The sequence below is a fragment of the Falco punctatus genome (genome assembly GCF_963210335.1).
Source record: "Falco punctatus genome assembly, chromosome: 11".
Taxonomy (NCBI): domain Eukaryota; kingdom Metazoa; phylum Chordata; class Aves; order Falconiformes; family Falconidae; genus Falco; species Falco punctatus.
Genome location: NC_137591.1, coordinates 35814021 through 35831359, shown reverse-complemented (window position 1 = coordinate 35831359; position 17339 = coordinate 35814021). Strand labels below are relative to the sequence as shown.

Genomic DNA, 17339 nt, shown 5'->3' with positions numbered 1-17339 from the left:
AAAAAGGGGCGAAAATGACAGTCGCGCTGAAACACGAGTTGGGAAGAAATGCTTGTACGTGAGGGCTTTCCGTTGGCGAGGCAGCTGGTCTTGCTTGTGGATCTTTGGGGTACGAGCCTGACGCCGAGCAGCTCGTTTTTCATTGAAGTGCCTGGAGTTGTTTTCAAAGGGATGGAAGAGAAGCTTATGAATAGGATAGGTTACCGAGTCTTCCTAAAACGCTCACGACAGTTACGTAGAAAGCCGAAGCGAAGGACGAGGGAATAAAGTTCTGTGCTTCCTAAGTAAATACGGTACGCTTAAAAGTGATCTCCGTGCAGGGTCCTAGTTGTTTCTGTTTTTAAAATCAGAAAGAAGTTTAAGAAGTCTCAGCGGTTAGTCTTGTGGGAAATAAATGGCTCTTCCGCAAAAAATTCCACGTCAGGCGAGGCTCTTTGAACGATTCTTCTCGCAATCGATTCCGACTACAGCCAGTTCATGGTTTAATGTCGAGGTGTGTGCTCGCTCTCCTCTAAAGCAGTATTTCGTTTGCATTTCAGTCCCTGTGGGTCATGACAAATTTGGGAAGAACCCGAAGGAAACTTTCATCCTGGGACACAGAAGGTAGGAGGTGAGTTGTTTTGGGGGTTTGGTTTTTTTGTTTGTTTTGTTTGTTTGGTTTTTTTTTTTGGTTGGTCGGTTGTGGCTTTTATTCTTTTCTGGAAAAATAAGTCGTTACGTAGAAATGCTAGCGGTTTGTTTCTTTCTGTAGCAGGATAATAAGGAGGAGTAGAGTTACAGGTAGAGAATCGGCTGTCTTTATCAGTTGAAGTGGCTACTTTGAAATTAAAACAAATACAGGAGCACATTAACGGGGGGTTTTGCGCTGTGTCTTCTGGTACCGGTGTGCTAAAGATGTTGTTTTGTTTACAGGATTCATTGGCTGTCGAAGAGCGAGAGGTAAATGTAAACTTTTCACTCCTAGCACTCACTCGGTGACGCTTGTACCGACTGAGGTATCAATTGCTTATTGCAGTGAAAAACTGCGGCGTTTCTGTTGCAGCGTCTGAGATCGAAAATCATTTCAGGCACTGGCATAACCTATCGTACTAATAGACGACCAGCTTTAGGTAACGTCATCAAAAAATCGTAATCTGTGATGGAAAGCAGAGTCTGAGGCGTCTGCTACTTGAGCATGTAACGGAGCTGGTACGAAGCGTATGTTGCCGTGCGTAGGTCGTGTACAAAAGATGTATCTAACAGTCCTTAGAGGAAACCTTATTTGAGGTCTTTTGTTTGATTGTCTGTTTGTCCTGTAGTTTTTGGTTTTCTTTCTCCGGGACCTGTGAATTTTGAATGTGGAGTCCTGCATGCTAAGGATGGGCAGCTTACAGACGAGGAAACGTTCGGCGCCGGTGAGTTTTTCACCGTTGTCTCGGCTGAGGTTTGCCTAAGGTGTTGAGCTTCACTGCGAGTACAAACATGCACGGTCCTGACCCTCTTAGGCTTGGTCTGGAGCCTTGAAGGCTTGTATACCAATCGAATCGTTACACTGAATAAACTGTTTCCTTTTTTTTCTAGCGGGCGTTCCCAGACTGAAGCGGTGTGGAGCTGAAGGGGACTACGATTTCAAGGTTGACGGAGCCATTTGGACGAGTCTTGAAGATCTCTTCGGTGTTTGTTCAAGGAAACTTAGTCTCGAGACAGTCCTCTGGCTCGCTGGCGAAACGGTAGGAACTGCTTTGTTGATCCTGACGGTGCAGTCTGTTGGAAAGTAAAGATTCCTTGAGAGATCAGAACCACGTCCGTTGTTTCTCTGATTTAAAGGTGAACAGGCCTGTGTCGTTCAAGGGAAGACTCAGCGTTGGTTTTTTTCTCTGAAACACAAAGTGCCCCATCTAAAGTGATTACAGAGTCTGAGTTGATTTTTCAAAAGCAGAGACTTGTGCCGTTTGCAAACCGCCTGGTCGCACGCTCAAAGACAAAAGACGTTCACCCGAGAAAGTTTTGGAAACGAATGCCAAATAGACGTGGGGAAAGAGCTGGAGAGGTTATGTCTTGTCTGTCGAATTACCTTCTCTTTAGTGCCCTTACATTTGACAAGAAAAGGTTTCATTGCCTCTTTTATCGTGAAGACAATGTTGCTGGTGTTTTTATAAGGGGAAAAAAAAAAAAAAAAGTGTATGCCTGGTCTCTCGAGTGATTCTTTTGTTTTTTCTTTTTTTTTTTTTTTTTTCTCTTTTCTCTAGACTGGTGGAATTGAATATGTTCCCTGGAGAAGTTGATCCAGCGAGATGTGAAGCCGGGCGACTTGCTAAGGGGCCGTGGGCAGAGTCCCTTCTCGCTTCCATTCGTCTAATAAAGGGTGCAGTCTGTTAGGTAGACTGGCTGCAGTACCGAAATTTTTCGCCAGGCGGCAGCAGCGTGGCCGCCCTGCAGAGTAAGGGCAGCGCATGCGCAGACGGGGCTTGAAGCCAAAGGGGGCGTGGTCTGGGGGAGTAGTCGCGTGGTGATGACGCCATTCCGCTTCTGCGCATGCGCAGAAGAGGTACTGGCAAACTAAGGGCAGCGCATGCGCAGTGCGCTTGAAGCCAAAGGGGGCGTGGTCTCCGGCGGCGTCGCATGCGTATGGACGCAATTCCGTTTTCGCGCATGCGCAGAAGAGGTACTGGCAAAACTGAGGGCAGCGCATGCGCAGTGCCGGCTTGAAGCCAAAGGGGGCGTGGTCTCCCGGCGGCGTCGCATGCGTATGACGCAATTCCGCTTTTGCGCGTGCGCGGAAACGGCTTGCCCCCTAGGGGCGGGGCTTCGGCCTCGCACGTACGGGTTACGCAGACGGCCCCGGAAGTGGGGTTCATTTCCAGCCCGCGCGGCGCGCCGCCGCGCCCGTGGCGGTGCGGAGCCTTCGCCGGCAGCCTGGAAGACTTTCGGGCCGGGACGTGCGGCGGCGCGCTGGGTGAGCGCTCGCCTGAGGGCGGGCGGGGGCCGGCGGGCAGCGGCCGAAGGGGGGGGGGGGGGGGGGGGCCGGGGGATGCGGCGGGCCGGCGCTCGGCCGCGGCGGGGAGCGCCTGGTGCCGGCGGCGGGCGGCCCGGCCCGGCCCGGCCCGGGACCGGCGGGCTGCCGGCCGTTCTCGTCTCCCCGGCAGCGACGGTGGTCAGCGGGCTCCTCACGGTGCTGCCTATTTTGGGCTGGTTTTTTTTTTGTTTTTTTTGTTTTTTTTTTTTGTCTCTCGGGCTGCGCCGCTACCTCAGCGAGGAGAGGAGGAGCGGCGGCGGGCGGCCCCGGTGCTCGCCGCTTGTGGCGGCCTGGCGGGGCCCGGGAGAGGGGAGGGGTCGGCCCGCGGCGACCTGCCGCCCCCCCCCCCGCCGCTCTGGGCTGCCCGGGCAGCCGCCGCAGCTCTGCGCGGGGCTTTGTCTTTCCCCAGCCGCCGGCCTGAGCCGCGGCAGCGGGCTGGGACTGGAAGCGCCCTGCAAGTCTGACGGGGGTATCGCTGCCGTGCATGTGGTCTGCCTGTCTACCGATCGTTCCTGCCTCTTGTTCTGCTGGGGTAATTCCTTTGGGTAACGCGTCGGGCTCCGAATGCAGTGCATCCTGACTTCCTCCTGACCCCTGCGAGACGTTACCGGTGTTTGCCTTCCTCGTGTTTCACAGGGCCTCGGCTGTCGCTGTGCGGAGAAGCTGTCAGCCTTGTCAGAGAGAGAGCGTGTAGCCAGCAAGCGCGTCGTGGTGCTTCGGGACCAAGCTGATACCGCAGGCGTCCGTCTTTTGTTTGCGAAAGGGATCGCGAGGAAACGTGCCGGTCTCGGAGGGGGAAGAGGTAGGAGGCAGCTTTCAACCGCTTTTAGGCTTGACTCCTGCGTTCCTGAGAACGGTTCTGGGCTTTGAGGGGTTTGCTTTGGCTTTTTGCCTTAAGCTCGTCCTCCGTCACGCTGTCGGCGTGCGCCGAGCCGCTGCTTAGGGAGCGGTGGCGGTACAGGCTGTGTGCGTGCCGACCGTCCTCGAGGCTGTAGCTGTATCCTACCCTAAAAAAAGCTCTCCGTAATACCCTGCTTCCGTTAGGACGCAATTTTCTCGAGTTCCCCCCCACCCCAGGGTGATTTCCCACACGCCTGCAGGCAGCAGGACTAACGTCATCTCCTTTTGCCCGCCTGGGCTCGGACTAAAATCCTTCCCTGGCTGTTCTTTAGCTTGTACAGCCTTTGAGCCTTCCCTCGGGCCTGGCTGATGGTCCTTTGCCATTTCACCCCGTTCACAGCCAGCGTGAGTTTCGGTACCGACTATGTCAACGAATTTCAGCTGCACGACAAACCTGCTTTTTTGTCAATTAAATTAAACTCAGCCTTTTAATTGCTTTCGAAGGGAACTACAGGAGATCTCTGTCGGCGTGGTGGCCTAGCGTAAGCGATGATGGAGAGGCGCATCGGATGTGACCTCCGTGTCAGCTCGGTGTGCCTCAGACAGACTGCATTTGGCACTCCGTGGCGTGCTGCGCAGCTCCAGAAATTCACGGTAGGGGAAAAAAAAGGGGCGAAAATGACAGTCGCGCTGAAACACGAGTTGGGAAGAAATGCTGTACGTGAGGGCTTTCCGTTGAGCGAGGCAGCTGGTCTTGCTTGTGGATCTTTGGGGTACGAGCCTGACGCCGAGCAGCTCGTTTTTCATTTGACGTGCCTGGAGTTGTTTTCAAGGATGGAAGAGAAGCTTATGAAATAGGATAGGTTACCGAGTCTTCCTAAAACGCTCACGACAGTTACGTAGAAAGCCGAAGCGAAGGACGAGGGAATAAAGTTCTGTGCTTCCTAAGTAAATACGGTACGCTTAAAAGTGATCTCCCGTGCAGGGTCCTAGTTGTTTCTGTTTTTAAAATCAGAAAGAAGTTTAAGAAGTCTCAGCGGTTAGTCGTGTGGGAAATAAATGGCTCTTCCGCAAAAAATTCCACGTCAGCGAGGCTCTTTGAACGATTCTTCTCGCATCGATTCCGACTACAGCCAGTTCATGGTTTAATGTCGAGGTGTGTGCTCGCTCTCCTCTAAAGCAGTATTTCGTTTGCATTTCAGTCCTGTGGGTCATGACAAATTTGGAAGAACCCGAAGGAAACTTTTCATCCTGGGACACAGAAGGTAGGAGGTGAGTTGTTTGGGGGTTTGGTTTTTTTGTTTGTTTTGGTTTCTGTTTGGTTTTTTTTTTTGGTTGGTCGGTTGTGGCTTTTTATTCTTTTCTGGAAAAATAAGTCGTTACGTAGAAATGCTAGCGGTTTGTTTCTTTCTGTAGCAGGATAATAAGGAGGAGTAGAGTTACAGGTAGAGAATCGGCTGCTTTATCAGTTGAAGTGGCTACTTTGAAATTAAAACAAATACAGGAGCACATTAACGGGGGGTTTTGCGCTGTGTCTTCGGTACCGGTGTGCTAAAGATGTTGTTTTGTTTACAGGATTCATTGGCTGTCGAAGAGCGAGAGGTAAATGTAAACTTTTCACTCCTAGCACTCACTCGGTGACGTGTACCGACTGAGGTATCAATTGCTTATTGCAGTGAAAAACTGCGGCGTTTCTGTGCAGCGTCTGAGATCGAAAATCATTTCAGGCACTGGCATAACCTATCGTACTAATAGACGACCAGCTTTAGTAACGTCATCAAAAAATCGTAATCTGTGATGGAAAGCAGAGTCTGAGGCGTCTGCTACTTGAGCATGTAACGGAGCTGGTACGAAGCGTATGTTGCCGTGCGTAGGTCGTGTACAAAAGATGTATCTAACAGTCCTTAGAGGAAACCTTATTTGAGGTCTTTTGTTTGATTGTCTGTTTGTCCTGTAGTTTTTGGTTTTCTTTCTCCGGGACCTGTGAATTTTGAATGTGGAGTCCTGCATGCTAAGGATGGGCAGCTTACAGACGAGGAAACGTTCGGCGCCGGTGAGTTTTTCACGTTGTCTCGGCTGAGGGTTGCCTAAGGTGTTGAGCTTCACTGCGAGTACATAACATGCACGGTCCTGACCCTCTTAGGCTTGGTCTTGGAGCCTTGAAGGCTTGTATACCAATCGAATCGTTACACTGAATAAACTGTTTCCTTTTTTTTCTAGCGGGCGTTCCCAGACTGAAGCGTGTGTGAGCTGAAGGGGACTACGATTTCAAGGTTGACGGAGCCATTTGGACCGAGTCTTGAAGATCTCTTCGGTGTTTGTTCAAGGAAACTTAGTCTCGAGACAGTCCTCTGGCTCGCTGGCGAAACGGTAGGAAACTGCTTTGTTGATCCTGACGGTGCAGTCTGTTGGAAAGTAAAGATTCCTTGAGAGATCAGAACCACGTCCGTTGTTTCTCTGATTTAAAGGTGAACAGGCCTGTGTCGTTCAAGGGAAGACTCAGCGTTGGTTTTGTTTCTCTGAAACACAAAGTGCCCCATCTAAAGTGATTACAGAGTCTGAGTTGATTTTTCAAAAGCAGAGACTTGTGCCGTTTGCAAACCGCTCTGTCGCACTGCTCAAAGACAAAAGCGTTCACCCGAGAAAGTTTTTGGAAACGAATGCCAAATAGACGTGGGGAAAGAGCTGGAGAGGTTTATGTCTTGTCTGTCGAATTACCTTCTCTTTAGTGCCCTTACATTTGACAAGAAAAGGTTTCATTGCCTCTTTTATCGTGAAGACAATGTTGCTGGTGTTTTTATAAGGGGAAAAAAAAAAAAAAAGTGTATGCCTGGTCTCTCGAGTGATTCTTTTGTTTTTCTTTTTTTTTTTTTTTTTTCTCTTTTCTCTAGACTGGTGGAATTGAATATGTTCCCTGGAAGAAGTTGATCCAGCGAGATGTGAAGCCGGGCGACTTGCTAAGGGGCGTGGGCAGAGTTCCCTTCTCGCTTCCATTCGTCTAATAAAGGGTGCAGTCTGTTAGGTAGACTGGCTGCAGTACCGAAATTTTTTCGCCAGGCGGCAGCAGCGTGGCCGCCCTGCAGAGTAAGGGCAGCGCATGCGCAGACGGGCTTGAAGCCAAAGGGGGCGTGGTCTGGGGGGAGTAGTCGCGTGGTGATGACGCCATTCCGCTTCTGCGCATGCGCAGAAGAGGTACTGGCAAAACTAAGGCAGCGCATGCGCAGTGCCGGCTTGAAGCCAAAGGGGGCGTGGTCTCCGGCGGCGTCGCATGCGTATGACGCAATTCCGTTTTCGCGCATGCGCAGAAGAGGTACTGGCAAAACTGAGGGCAGCGCATGCGCAGTGCCGGCTTGAAGCCAAAGGGGGCGTGGTCTCCGGCGCGTCGCATGCGTATGACGCAATTCCGCTTTTGCGCGTGCGCGGAAACGGCTTGCCCCCTAGGGGCGGGGCTTCGGCCTCGCACGTACGGGTACGCAGACGGCCCCGGAAGTGGGGTTCATTTCCAGCCCGCGCGGCGCGCCGCCGCGCCCGTGGCGGTGCGGAGCCTTCGCCGGCAGCCTGAAGACTTTCGGGCCGGGACGTGCGGCGGCGCGCTGGGTGAGCGCTCGGCCTGAGGGCGGCGGGGGCCGGCGGGCAGCGGCCGAAGGGGGGGGGGGGGGGGGGGGGGCGGGGGATGCGGCGGGCCGGCGCTCGGCCGCGGCGGGGAGCGCCTGGTGCCGGCGCGGGCGGCCCGGCCCGGCCCGGCCGGGACCGGCGGGGCTGCCGGCCGTTCTCGTCTCCCCGGCAGCGACGGTGGTCAGCGGGCTCCTCACGGTGCTGCCTATTTTGGGCTGGTTTTTTTTGTTTTTTTTGTTTTTTTTTTTTGTCTCTCGGGGCTGCGCCGCTACCTCAGCGAGGAGGCGAGGAGCGGCGGCGGGGCGGCCCCGGTGCTCGCCGCTTGTGGCGGCCTGGCGGGGCCCGGGAGAGGGGAGGGGTCGGCCCGCGGCGACCTGCCGCCCCCCCCCCCGCCGCCTCTGGGCTGCCCGGCAGCCGCCGCAGCTCTGCGCGGGGCTTTGTCTTTCCCCCAGCCGCCGGCCTGAGCCGCGGCAGCGGGCTGGACTGGAAGCGCCCTGCAAGTCTGACGGGGGTATCGCTGCCGTGCATGTGGTCTGCCTGTCTACCGATCGTTCCTGCTCTTGTTCTGCTGGGTAATTCCTTTGGGTAACGCGTCGGGCTCCGAATGCAGTGCATCCTGACTTCCTCCTGACCCCTGCGAGACGTTACCGGTGTTTGCCTTCCTCGTGTTTCACAGGGCCTCGGCTGTCGCGTGCGGAGAAGCTGTCAGCCTTGTCAGAAGAGAGCGTGTAGCCAGCAAGCGCGTCGTGGTGCTTCGGGACCAAGCTGATACCGCAGGCGTCCGTCTTTTGTTTGCGAAAAGGGATCGCGAGGAAACGTGCCGGTCTCGGAGGGGGAAGAAGTAGGGGAGGCAGCTTTCAACCGCTTTTAGGCTTGACTCCTGCGTTCCTGAGAACGGTTCTGGGCTTTGAGGGGTTTGCTTTTGGCTTTTGCCTTAAGCTCGTCCTCCGTCACCGCTGTCGGCGTGCGCCGAGCCGCTGCTTAGGGAGCGGTGGCGGTACAGGCTGTGTGCGTGCCGACCGTCCTCGAGGCTGTAGCTGTATCCTACCCTAAAAAAGCTCTCCGTAATACCCTGCTTCCGTTAGGACGCATTTTCTCGAGTTCCCCCCCACCCCAGGGTGATTTTCCCACACGCCTGCAGGCAGCAGGACTAACGTCATCTCCTTTTGCCCGCCTGGGCTCGGACTAAAATCCCTTCCCTGGCTGTTCTTTAGCTTGTACAGCCTTTGAGCCTTCCTCGGGCCTGGCTGATGGTCCTTTGCCATTTCACCCCGTTCACAGCCAGCGTGAGTTTCGGTACCGACTATGTCAACGAATTCAGCTGCACGACAAACCTGCTTTTTTGTCAATTAAATTAAACTCAGCCTTTTAATTGCTTTCGAAGGGAACTACAGGAGATCCTGTCGGCGTGGTGCCTAGCGTAAGCGATGATGGAGAGGCGCATCGGATGTGACCTCCGTGTCAGCTCGGTGTGCCTCAGACAGACTGCATTTGGCACTCCGTGGCGTGCTGCGCAGCTCCAGAAATTCACGGTAGGGGAAAAAAAAGGGGCGAAAATGACAGTCGCGCTGAAACACGAGTTGGGAAGAAATGCTGTACGTGAGGGCTTTCCGTTGAGCGAGGCAGCTGGTCTTGCTTGTGGATCTTTGGGGTACGAGCCTGACGCCGAGCAGCTCGTTTTTCATTTGACGTGCCTGGAGTTGTTTTCAAAGGGATGGAAGAGAAGCTATGAAATAGGATAGGTTACCGAGTCTTCCTAAAACGCTCACGACAGTTACGTAGAAAGCCGAAGCGAAGGACGAGGGAATAAAGTTCTGTGCTTCCTAAGTAAATACGGTACGCTTAAAAGTGATCTCCGTGCAGGGTCCTAGTTGTTTCTGTTTTTAAATCAGAAAGAAGTTTAAGAAGTCTCAGCGGTTAGTCGTGTGGGAAATAAATGGCTCTTCGCAAAAAATTCCACGTCAGCGAGGCTCTTTGAACGATTCTTCTCGCAATCGATTCCGACTACAGCCAGTTCATGGTTAATGTCGAGGTGTGTGCTCGCTCTCCTCTAAAGCAGTATTTCGTTGCATTTCAGTCCTTGGGGTCATGACAAATTTGGGAAGAACCCGAAGGAAACTTTTCATCCTGGGACACAGAAGGTAGGAGGTGAGTTGTTTTGGGGTTTGGTTTTTTTGTTTGTTTTGTTTCTGTTTGGTTTTTTTTTTTGGTTGGTCGGTTGTGGCTTTTTATTCTTTTCTGGAAAAATAAGTCGTTACGTAGAAATGCTAGCGGTTTGTTTCTTTCTGTAGCAGGATAATAAGGAGGAGTAGAGTTACAGGTAGAGAATCGGCTGTCTTTATCAGTTGAAGTGGCTACTTTGAATTAAAACAAATACAGGAGCACATTAACGGGGGGTTTTGCGCTGTGTCTTCGGTACCGGTGTGCTAAAGATGTTGTTTTGTTTACAGGATTCATTGGCTGTCGAAGAGCGAGAGGTAAATGTAAACTTTTCACTCCTAGCACTCACTCGGTGACGTGTACCGACTGAGGTATCAATTGCTTATTGCAGTGAAAAACTGCGGCGTTTCTGTGCAGCGTCTGAGATCGAAAATCATTTCAGGCACTGGCATAACCTATCGTACTAATAGACGACCAGCTTTAGTAACGTCATCAAAAAATCGTAATCTGTGATGGAAAGCAGAGTCTGAGGCGTCTGCTACTTGAGCATGTAACGGAGCTGGTACGAAGCGTATGTTGCCGTGCGTAGGTCGTGTACAAAAGATGTATCTAACAGTCCTTAGAGGAAACCTTATTTGAGGTCTTTTGTTTGATTGTCTGTTTGTCCTGTAGTTTTTGGTTTTCTTTCTCCGGGACCTGTGAATTTTGAATGTGGAGTCCTGCATGCTAAGGATGGGCAGCTTACAGACGAGGAAACGTTCGGCGCCGGTGAGTTTTTCACCGTTGTCTCGGCTGAGGGTTGCCTAAGGTGTTGAGCTTCACTGCGAGTACAAACATGCACGGTCCTGACCCTCTTAGGCTTGGTCTTGGGAGCCTTGAAGGCTTGTATACCAATCGAATCGTTACACTGAATAAACTGTTCCTTTTTTTTCTAGCGGGCGTTCCCAGACTGAAGCGGTGTGGAGCTGAAGGGGACTACGATTTCAAGGTTGACGGAGCCATTTGGACCGAGTCTTGAAGATCTCTTCGGTGTTTGTTCAAGGAAACTTAGTCTCGAGACAGTCCTCTGGCTCGCTGGCGAAACGGTAGGAAACTGCTTTGTTGATCCTGACGGTGCAGTCTGTTGGAAAGTAAAGATTCCTTGAGAGATCAGAACCACGTCCGTTGTTTCTCTGATTTAAAGGTGAACAGGCCTGTGTCGTTCAAGGGAAGACTCAGCGTTGGTTTTGTTTCTCTGAAACACAAAGTGCCCCATCTAAAGTGATTACAGAGTCTGAGTTGATTTTTCAAAAGCAGAGACTTGTGCCGTTTGCAAACCGCCTGTCGCACTGCTCAAAGACAAAAGACGTTCACCCGAGAAAGTTTTTGGAAACGAATGCCAAATAGACGTGGGGAAAGAGCTGGAGAGGTTTATGTCTTGTCTGTCGAATTACCTTCTCTTTAGTGCCCTTACATTTGACAAGAAAAGGTTTCATTGCCTCTTTTATCGTGAAGACAATGTTGCTGGTGTTTTTATAAGGGGAAAAAAAAAAAAAAAAGTGTATGCCTGGTCTCTCGAGTGATTCTTTTGTTTTTTCTTTTTTTTTTTTTTTTTCTCTTTTTCTCTAGACTGGTGGAATTGAATATGTTCCCTGGAAGAAGTTGATCCAGCGAGATGTGAAGCCGGGCGACTTGCTAAGGGGCCGTGGGCAGAGTTCCCTTCTCGCTTCCATTCGTCTAATAAAGGGTGCAGTCTGTTAGGTAGACTGGCTGCAGTACCGAAATTTTTTCGCCAGGCGGCAGCAGCGTGGCCGCCCTGCAGAGTAAGGGCAGCGCATGCGCAGACGGGGCTTGAAGCCAAAGGGGGCGTGGTCTGGGGGGAGTAGTCGCGTGGTGATGACGCCATTCCGCTTCTGCGCATGCGCAGAAGAGGTACTGGCAAAACTAAGGGCAGCGCATGCGCAGTGCCGGCTTGAAGCCAAAGGGGGCGTGGTCTCCGGCGGCGTCGCATGCGTATGACGCAATTCCGTTTTCGCGCATGCGCAGAAGAGGTACTGGCAAAACTGAGGGCAGCGCATGCGCAGTGCCGGCTTGAAGCCAAAGGGGGCGTGGTCTCCGGCGGCGTCGCATGCGTATGACGCAATTCCGCTTTTGCGCGTGCGCGGAAACGGCTTGCCCCCTAGGGGCGGGGCTTCGGCCTCGCACGTACGGGTTACGCAGACGGCCCCGGAAGTGGGGTTCATTTCCAGCCCGCGCGGCGCGCCGCCGCGCCCGTGGCGGTGCGGAGCCTTCGCCGGCAGCCTGGAAGACTTTCGGGCCGGGACGTGCGGCGGCGCGCTGGGTGAGCGCTCGGCCTGAGGGCGGGCGGGGGCCGGCGGGCAGCGGCCGAAGGGGGGGGGGGGGGGGGGGGGGCGGGGGATGCGGCGGGCCGGCGCTCGGCCGCGGCGGGGAGCGCCTGGTGCCGGCGGCGGGCGGCCCGGCCCGGCCCGGCCCGGGACCGGCGGGGCTGCCGGCCGTTCTCGTCTCCCCGGCAGCGACGGTGGTCAGCGGGCTCCTCACGGTGCTGCCTATTTTGGGCTGGTTTTTTTTTGTTTTTTTTGTTTTTTTTTTTTGTCTCTCGGGGCTGCGCCGCTACCTCAGCGAGGAGGCGAGGAGCGGCGGCGGGGCGGCCCCGGTGCTCGCCGCTTGTGGCGGCCTGGCGGGGCCCGGGAGAGGGGAGGGGTCGGCCCGCGGCGACCTGCCGCCCCCCCCCCGCCGCCTCTGGGCTGCCCGGGCAGCCGCCGCAGCTCTGCGCGGGGCTTTGTCTTTCCCCCAGCCGCCGGCCTGAGCCGCGGCAGCGGGCTGGGACTGGAAGCGCCCTGCAAGTCTGACGGGGGTATCGCTGCCGTGCATGTGGTCTGCCTGTCTACCGATCGTTCCTGCCTCTTGTTCTGCTGGGGTAATTCCTTTGGGTAACGCGTCGGGCTCCGAATGCAGTGCATCCTGACTTCCTCCTGACCCCTGCGAGACGTTACCGGTGTTTGCCTTCCTCGTGTTTCACAGGGCCTCGGCTGTCGCGTGCGGAGAAGCTGTCAGCCTTGTCAGAAGAGAGCGTGTAGCCAGCAAGCGCGTCGTGGTGCTTCGGGACCAAGCTGATACCGCAGGCGTCCGTCTTTTGTTTGCGAAAAGGGATCGCGAGGAAACGTGCCGGTCTCGGAGGGGGAAGAGGTAGGAGGCAGCTTTCAACCGCTTTTAGGCTTGACTCCTGCGTTCCTGAGAACGGTTCTGGGCTTTGAGGGGTTTGCTTTTGGCTTTTTGCCTTAAGCTCGTCCTCCGTCACCGCTGTCGGCGTGCGCCGAGCCGCTGCTTAGGGAGCGGTGGCGGTACAGGCTGTGTGCGTGCCGACCGTCCTCGAGGCTGTAGCTGTATCCTACCCTAAAAAAAGCTCTCCGTAATACCCTGCTTCCGTTAGGACGCAATTTTCTCGAGTTCCCCCCCCACCCCAGGGTGATTTTCCCACACGCCTGCAGGCAGCAGGACTAACGTCATCTCCTTTTGCCCGCCTGGGCTCGGACTAAAATCCCTTCCCTGGCTGTTCTTTAGCTTGTACAGCCTTTGAGCCTTCCCTCGGGCCTGGCTGATGGTCCTTTGCCATTTCACCCCGTTCACAGCCAGCGTGAGTTTCGGTACCGACTATGTCAACGAATTTCAGCTGCACGACAAACCTGCTTTTTTGTCAATTAAATTAAACTCAGCCTTTTAATTGCTTTCGAAGGGAACTACAGGAGATCCTGTCGGCGTGGTGGCCTAGCGTAAGCGATGATGGAGAGGCGCATCGGATGTGACCTCCGTGTCAGCTCGGTGTGCCTCAGACAGACTGCATTTGGCACTCCGTGGCGTGCTGCGCAGCTCCAGAAATTCACGGTAGGGGAAAAAAAAGGGGCGAAAATGACAGTCGCGCTGAAACACGAGTTGGGAAGAAATGCTGTACGTGAGGGCTTTCCGTTGAGCGAGGCAGCTGGTCTTGCTTGTGGATCTTTGGGGTACGAGCCTGACGCCGAGCAGCTCGTTTTTCATTTGACGTGCCTGGAGTTGTTTTCAAAGGGATGGAAGAGAAGCTTATGAAATAGGATAGGTTACCGAGTCTTCCTAAAACGCTCACGACAGTTACGTAGAAAGCCGAAGCGAAGGACGAGGGAATAAAGTTCTGTGCTTCCTAAGTAAATACGGTACGCTTAAAAGTGATCTCCGTGCAGGGTCCTAGTTGTTTCTGTTTTTAAAATCAGAAAGAAGTTTAAGAAGTCTCAGCGGTTAGTCGTGTGGGAAATAAATGGCTCTTCCGCAAAAAATTCCACGTCAGCGAGGCTCTTTGAACGATTCTTCTCGCAATCGATTCCGACTACAGCCAGTTCATGGTTTAATGTCGAGGTGTGTGCTCGCTCTCCTCTAAAGCAGTATTTCGTTTGCATTTCAGTCCTGTGGGTCATGACAAATTTGGGAAGAACCCGAAGGAAACTTTTCATCCTGGGACACAGAAGGTAGGAGGTGAGTTGTTTTGGGGGTTTGGTTTTTTTGTTTGTTTTGTTTCTGTTTGGTTTTTTTTTTTGGTTGGTCGGTTGTGGCTTTTTATTCTTTTCTGGAAAAATAAGTCGTTACGTAGAAATGCTAGCGGTTTGTTTCTTTCTGTAGCAGGATAATAAGGAGGAGTAGAGTTACAGGTAGAGAATCGGCTGTCTTTATCAGTTGAAGTGGCTACTTTGAAATTAAAACAAATACAGGAGCACATTAACGGGGGGTTTTGCGCTGTGTCTTCGGTACCGGTGTGCTAAAGATGTTGTTTTGTTTACAGGATTCATTGGCTGTCGAAGAGCGAGAGGTAAATGTAAACTTTTCACTCCTAGCACTCACTCGGTGACGTGTACCGACTGAGGTATCAATTGCTTATTGCAGTGAAAAACTGCGGCGTTTCTGTGCAGCGTCTGAGATCGAAAATCATTTCAGGCACTGGCATAACCTATCGTACTAATAGACGACCAGCTTTAGTAACGTCATCAAAAAATCGTAATCTGTGATGGAAAGCAGAGTCTGAGGCGTCTGCTACTTGAGCATGTAACGGAGCTGGTACGAAGCGTATGTTGCCGTGCGTAGGTCGTGTACAAAAGATGTATCTAACAGTCCTTAGAGGAAACCTTATTTGAGGTCTTTTGTTTGATTGTCTGTTTGTCCTGTAGTTTTTGGTTTTCTTTCTCCGGGACCTGTGAATTTTGAATGTGGAGTCCTGCATGCTAAGGATGGGCAGCTTACAGACGAGGAAACGTTCGGCGCCGGTGAGTTTTTCACCGTTGTCTCGGCTGAGGGTTGCCTAAGGTGTTGAGCTTCACTGCGAGTACAAACATGCACGGTCCTGACCCTCTTAGGCTTGGTCTTGGGAGCCTTGAAGGCTTGTATACCAATCGAATCGTTACACTGAATAAACTGTTCCTTTTTTTTCTAGCGGGCGTTCCCAGACTGAAGCGGTGTGGAGCTGAAGGGGACTACGATTTCAAGGTTGACGGAGCCATTTGGACCGAGTCTTGAAGATCTCTTCGGTGTTTGTTCAAGGAAACTTAGTCTCGAGACAGTCCTCTGGCTCGCTGGCGAAACGGTAGGAAACTGCTTTGTTGATCCTGACGGTGCAGTCTGTTGGAAAGTAAAGATTCCTTGAGAGATCAGAACCACGTCCGTTGTTTCTCTGATTTAAAGGTGAACAGGCCTGTGTCGTTCAAGGGAAGACTCAGCGTTGGTTTTGTTTCTCTGAAACACAAAGTGCCCCATCTAAAGTGATTACAGAGTCTGAGTTGATTTTTCAAAAGCAGAGACTTGTGCCGTTTGCAAACCGCCTGTCGCACTGCTCAAAGACAAAAGACGTTCACCCGAGAAAGTTTTTGGAAACGAATGCCAAATAGACGTGGGGAAAGAGCTGGAGAGGTTTATGTCTTGTCTGTCGAATTACCTTCTCTTTAGTGCCCTTACATTTGACAAGAAAAGGTTTCATTGCCTCTTTTATCGTGAAGACAATGTTGCTGGTGTTTTTATAAGGGGAAAAAAAAAAAAAAAAGTGTATGCCTGGTCTCTCGAGTGATTCTTTTGTTTTTTCTTTTTTTTTTTTTTTTTCTCTTTTTCTCTAGACTGGTGGAATTGAATATGTTCCCTGGAAGAAGTTGATCCAGCGAGATGTGAAGCCGGGCGACTTGCTAAGGGGCCGTGGGCAGAGTTCCCTTCTCGCTTCCATTCGTCTAATAAAGGGTGCAGTCTGTTAGGTAGACTGGCTGCAGTACCGAAATTTTTTCGCCAGGCGGCAGCAGCGTGGCCGCCCTGCAGAGTAAGGGCAGCGCATGCGCAGACGGGGCTTGAAGCCAAAGGGGGCGTGGTCTGGGGGGAGTAGTCGCGTGGTGATGACGCCATTCCGCTTCTGCGCATGCGCAGAAGAGGTACTGGCAAAACTAAGGGCAGCGCATGCGCAGTGCCGGCTTGAAGCCAAAGGGGGCGTGGTCTCCGGCGGCGTCGCATGCGTATGACGCAATTCCGTTTTCGCGCATGCGCAGAAGAGGTACTGGCAAAACTGAGGGCAGCGCATGCGCAGTGCCGGCTTGAAGCCAAAGGGGGCGTGGTCTCCGGCGGCGTCGCATGCGTATGACGCAATTCCGCTTTTGCGCGTGCGCGGAAACGGCTTGCCCCCTAGGGGCGGGGCTTCGGCCTCGCACGTACGGGTTACGCAGACGGCCCCGGAAGTGGGGTTCATTTCCAGCCCGCGCGGCGCGCCGCCGCGCCCGTGGCGGTGCGGAGCCTTCGCCGGCAGCCTGGAAGACTTTCGGGCCGGGACGTGCGGCGGCGCGCTGGGTGAGCGCTCGGCCTGAGGGCGGGCGGGGGCCGGCGGGCAGCGGCCGAAGGGGGGGGGGGGGGGGGGGGGGCGGGGGATGCGGCGGGCCGGCGCTCGGCCGCGGCGGGGAGCGCCTGGTGCCGGCGGCGGGCGGCCCGGCCCGGCCCGGCCCGGGACCGGCGGGGCTGCCGGCCGTTCTCGTCTCCCCGGCAGCGACGGTGGTCAGCGGGCTCCTCACGGTGCTGCCTATTTTGGGCTGGTTTTTTTTTGTTTTTTTTGTTTTTTTTTTTTGTCTCTCGGGGCTGCGCCGCTACCTCAGCGAGGAGGCGAGGAGCGGCGGCGGGGCGGCCCCGGTGCTCGCCGCTTGTGGCGGCCTGGCGGGGCCCGGGAGAGGGGAGGGGTCGGCCCGCGGCGACCTGCCGCCCCCCCCCCGCCGCCTCTGGGCTGCCCGGGCAGCCGCCGCAGCTCTGCGCGGGGCTTTGTCTTTCCCCCAGCCGCCGGCCTGAGCCGCGGCAGCGGGCTGGGACTGGAAGCGCCCTGCAAGTCTGACGGGGGTATCGCTGCCGTGCATGTGGTCTGCCTGTCTACCGATCGTTCCTGCCTCTTGTTCTGCTGGGGTAATTCCTTTGGGTAACGCGTCGGGCTCCGAATGCAGTGCATCCTGACTTCCTCCTGACCCCTGCGAGACGTTACCGGTGTTTGCCTTCCTCGTGTTTCACAGGGCCTCGGCTGTCGCGTGCGGAGAAGCTGTCAGCCTTGTCAGAAGAGAGCGTGTAGCCAGCAAGCGCGTCGTGGTGCTTCGGGACCAAGCTGATACCGCAGGCGTCCGTCTTTTGTTTGCGAAAAGGGATCGCGAGGAAACGTGCCGGTCTCGGAGGGGGAAGAGGTAGGAGGCAGCTTTCAACCGCTTTT

General features: G+C 54.0%; 1 protein-coding gene and 2 long non-coding RNA genes across 9 annotated transcripts in view; all 3 read left to right on the top strand.

Moving 5' to 3' along the window:
• Positions 1-540: 540 nt before the first annotated feature.
• Positions 541-1757, top strand: LOC308071786 (casein kinase I-like; the record flags this gene model as incomplete). The annotated part of the gene is made up of 4 exons (XM_080407718.1): positions 541-603; positions 913-939; positions 1299-1394; positions 1561-1757. Exons 1-4 carry the CDS (start codon positions 552-554, stop codon positions 1755-1757), a joined length of 372 nt encoding a protein of 123 aa, XP_080263844.1. The 5' UTR covers positions 541-551.
• A 2453-nt stretch (positions 1758-4210) lies between these two features.
• Positions 4211-6397, top strand: LOC308071374. 6 transcript variants are annotated; one of them, XR_013931150.1, is made up of 5 exons: positions 4211-4489; positions 5038-5107; positions 5411-5682; positions 5793-5888; positions 6056-6394. It is a non-coding gene; the product is annotated as an uncharacterized lncRNA (long non-coding RNA). The 6 variants fall into 6 exon arrangements; XR_013931147.1 differs by having other exon boundaries at positions 5038-5682; positions 6056-6397; XR_013931148.1 differs by having other exon boundaries at positions 5038-5682; positions 5761-5888; positions 6056-6397.
• A 935-nt stretch (positions 6398-7332) lies between these two features.
• The window catches only part of LOC308071373, a 35440-nt gene continuing 25433 nt past the window's right edge, over positions 7333-17339 (top strand). Inside the window, exons 1-18 of one of the 2 annotated variants that reach the window (XR_013931145.1) lie at positions 7333-7432; positions 8127-8291; positions 8835-8982; positions 9528-9598; positions 9901-9927; positions 10053-10172; positions 10251-10378; positions 10546-10695; positions 11219-11930; positions 12632-12796; positions 13344-13492; positions 14043-14113; positions 14418-14444; positions 14570-14689; positions 14800-14895; positions 15063-15212; positions 15736-16447; positions 17149-17313. This is a non-coding gene — a long non-coding RNA (uncharacterized lncRNA). Of the gene's footprint in view, positions 7433-8126; positions 8292-8834; positions 8983-9527; positions 9599-9900; positions 9928-10052; positions 10173-10250; positions 10379-10545; positions 10696-11218; positions 11931-11990; positions 12528-12631; positions 12797-13343; positions 13493-14042; positions 14114-14417; positions 14445-14569; positions 14690-14799; positions 14896-15062; positions 15213-15735; positions 16448-17148; positions 17314-17339 lie in introns of those variants that run through there. The other variant, XR_013931146.1, reaches the window with a different exon arrangement.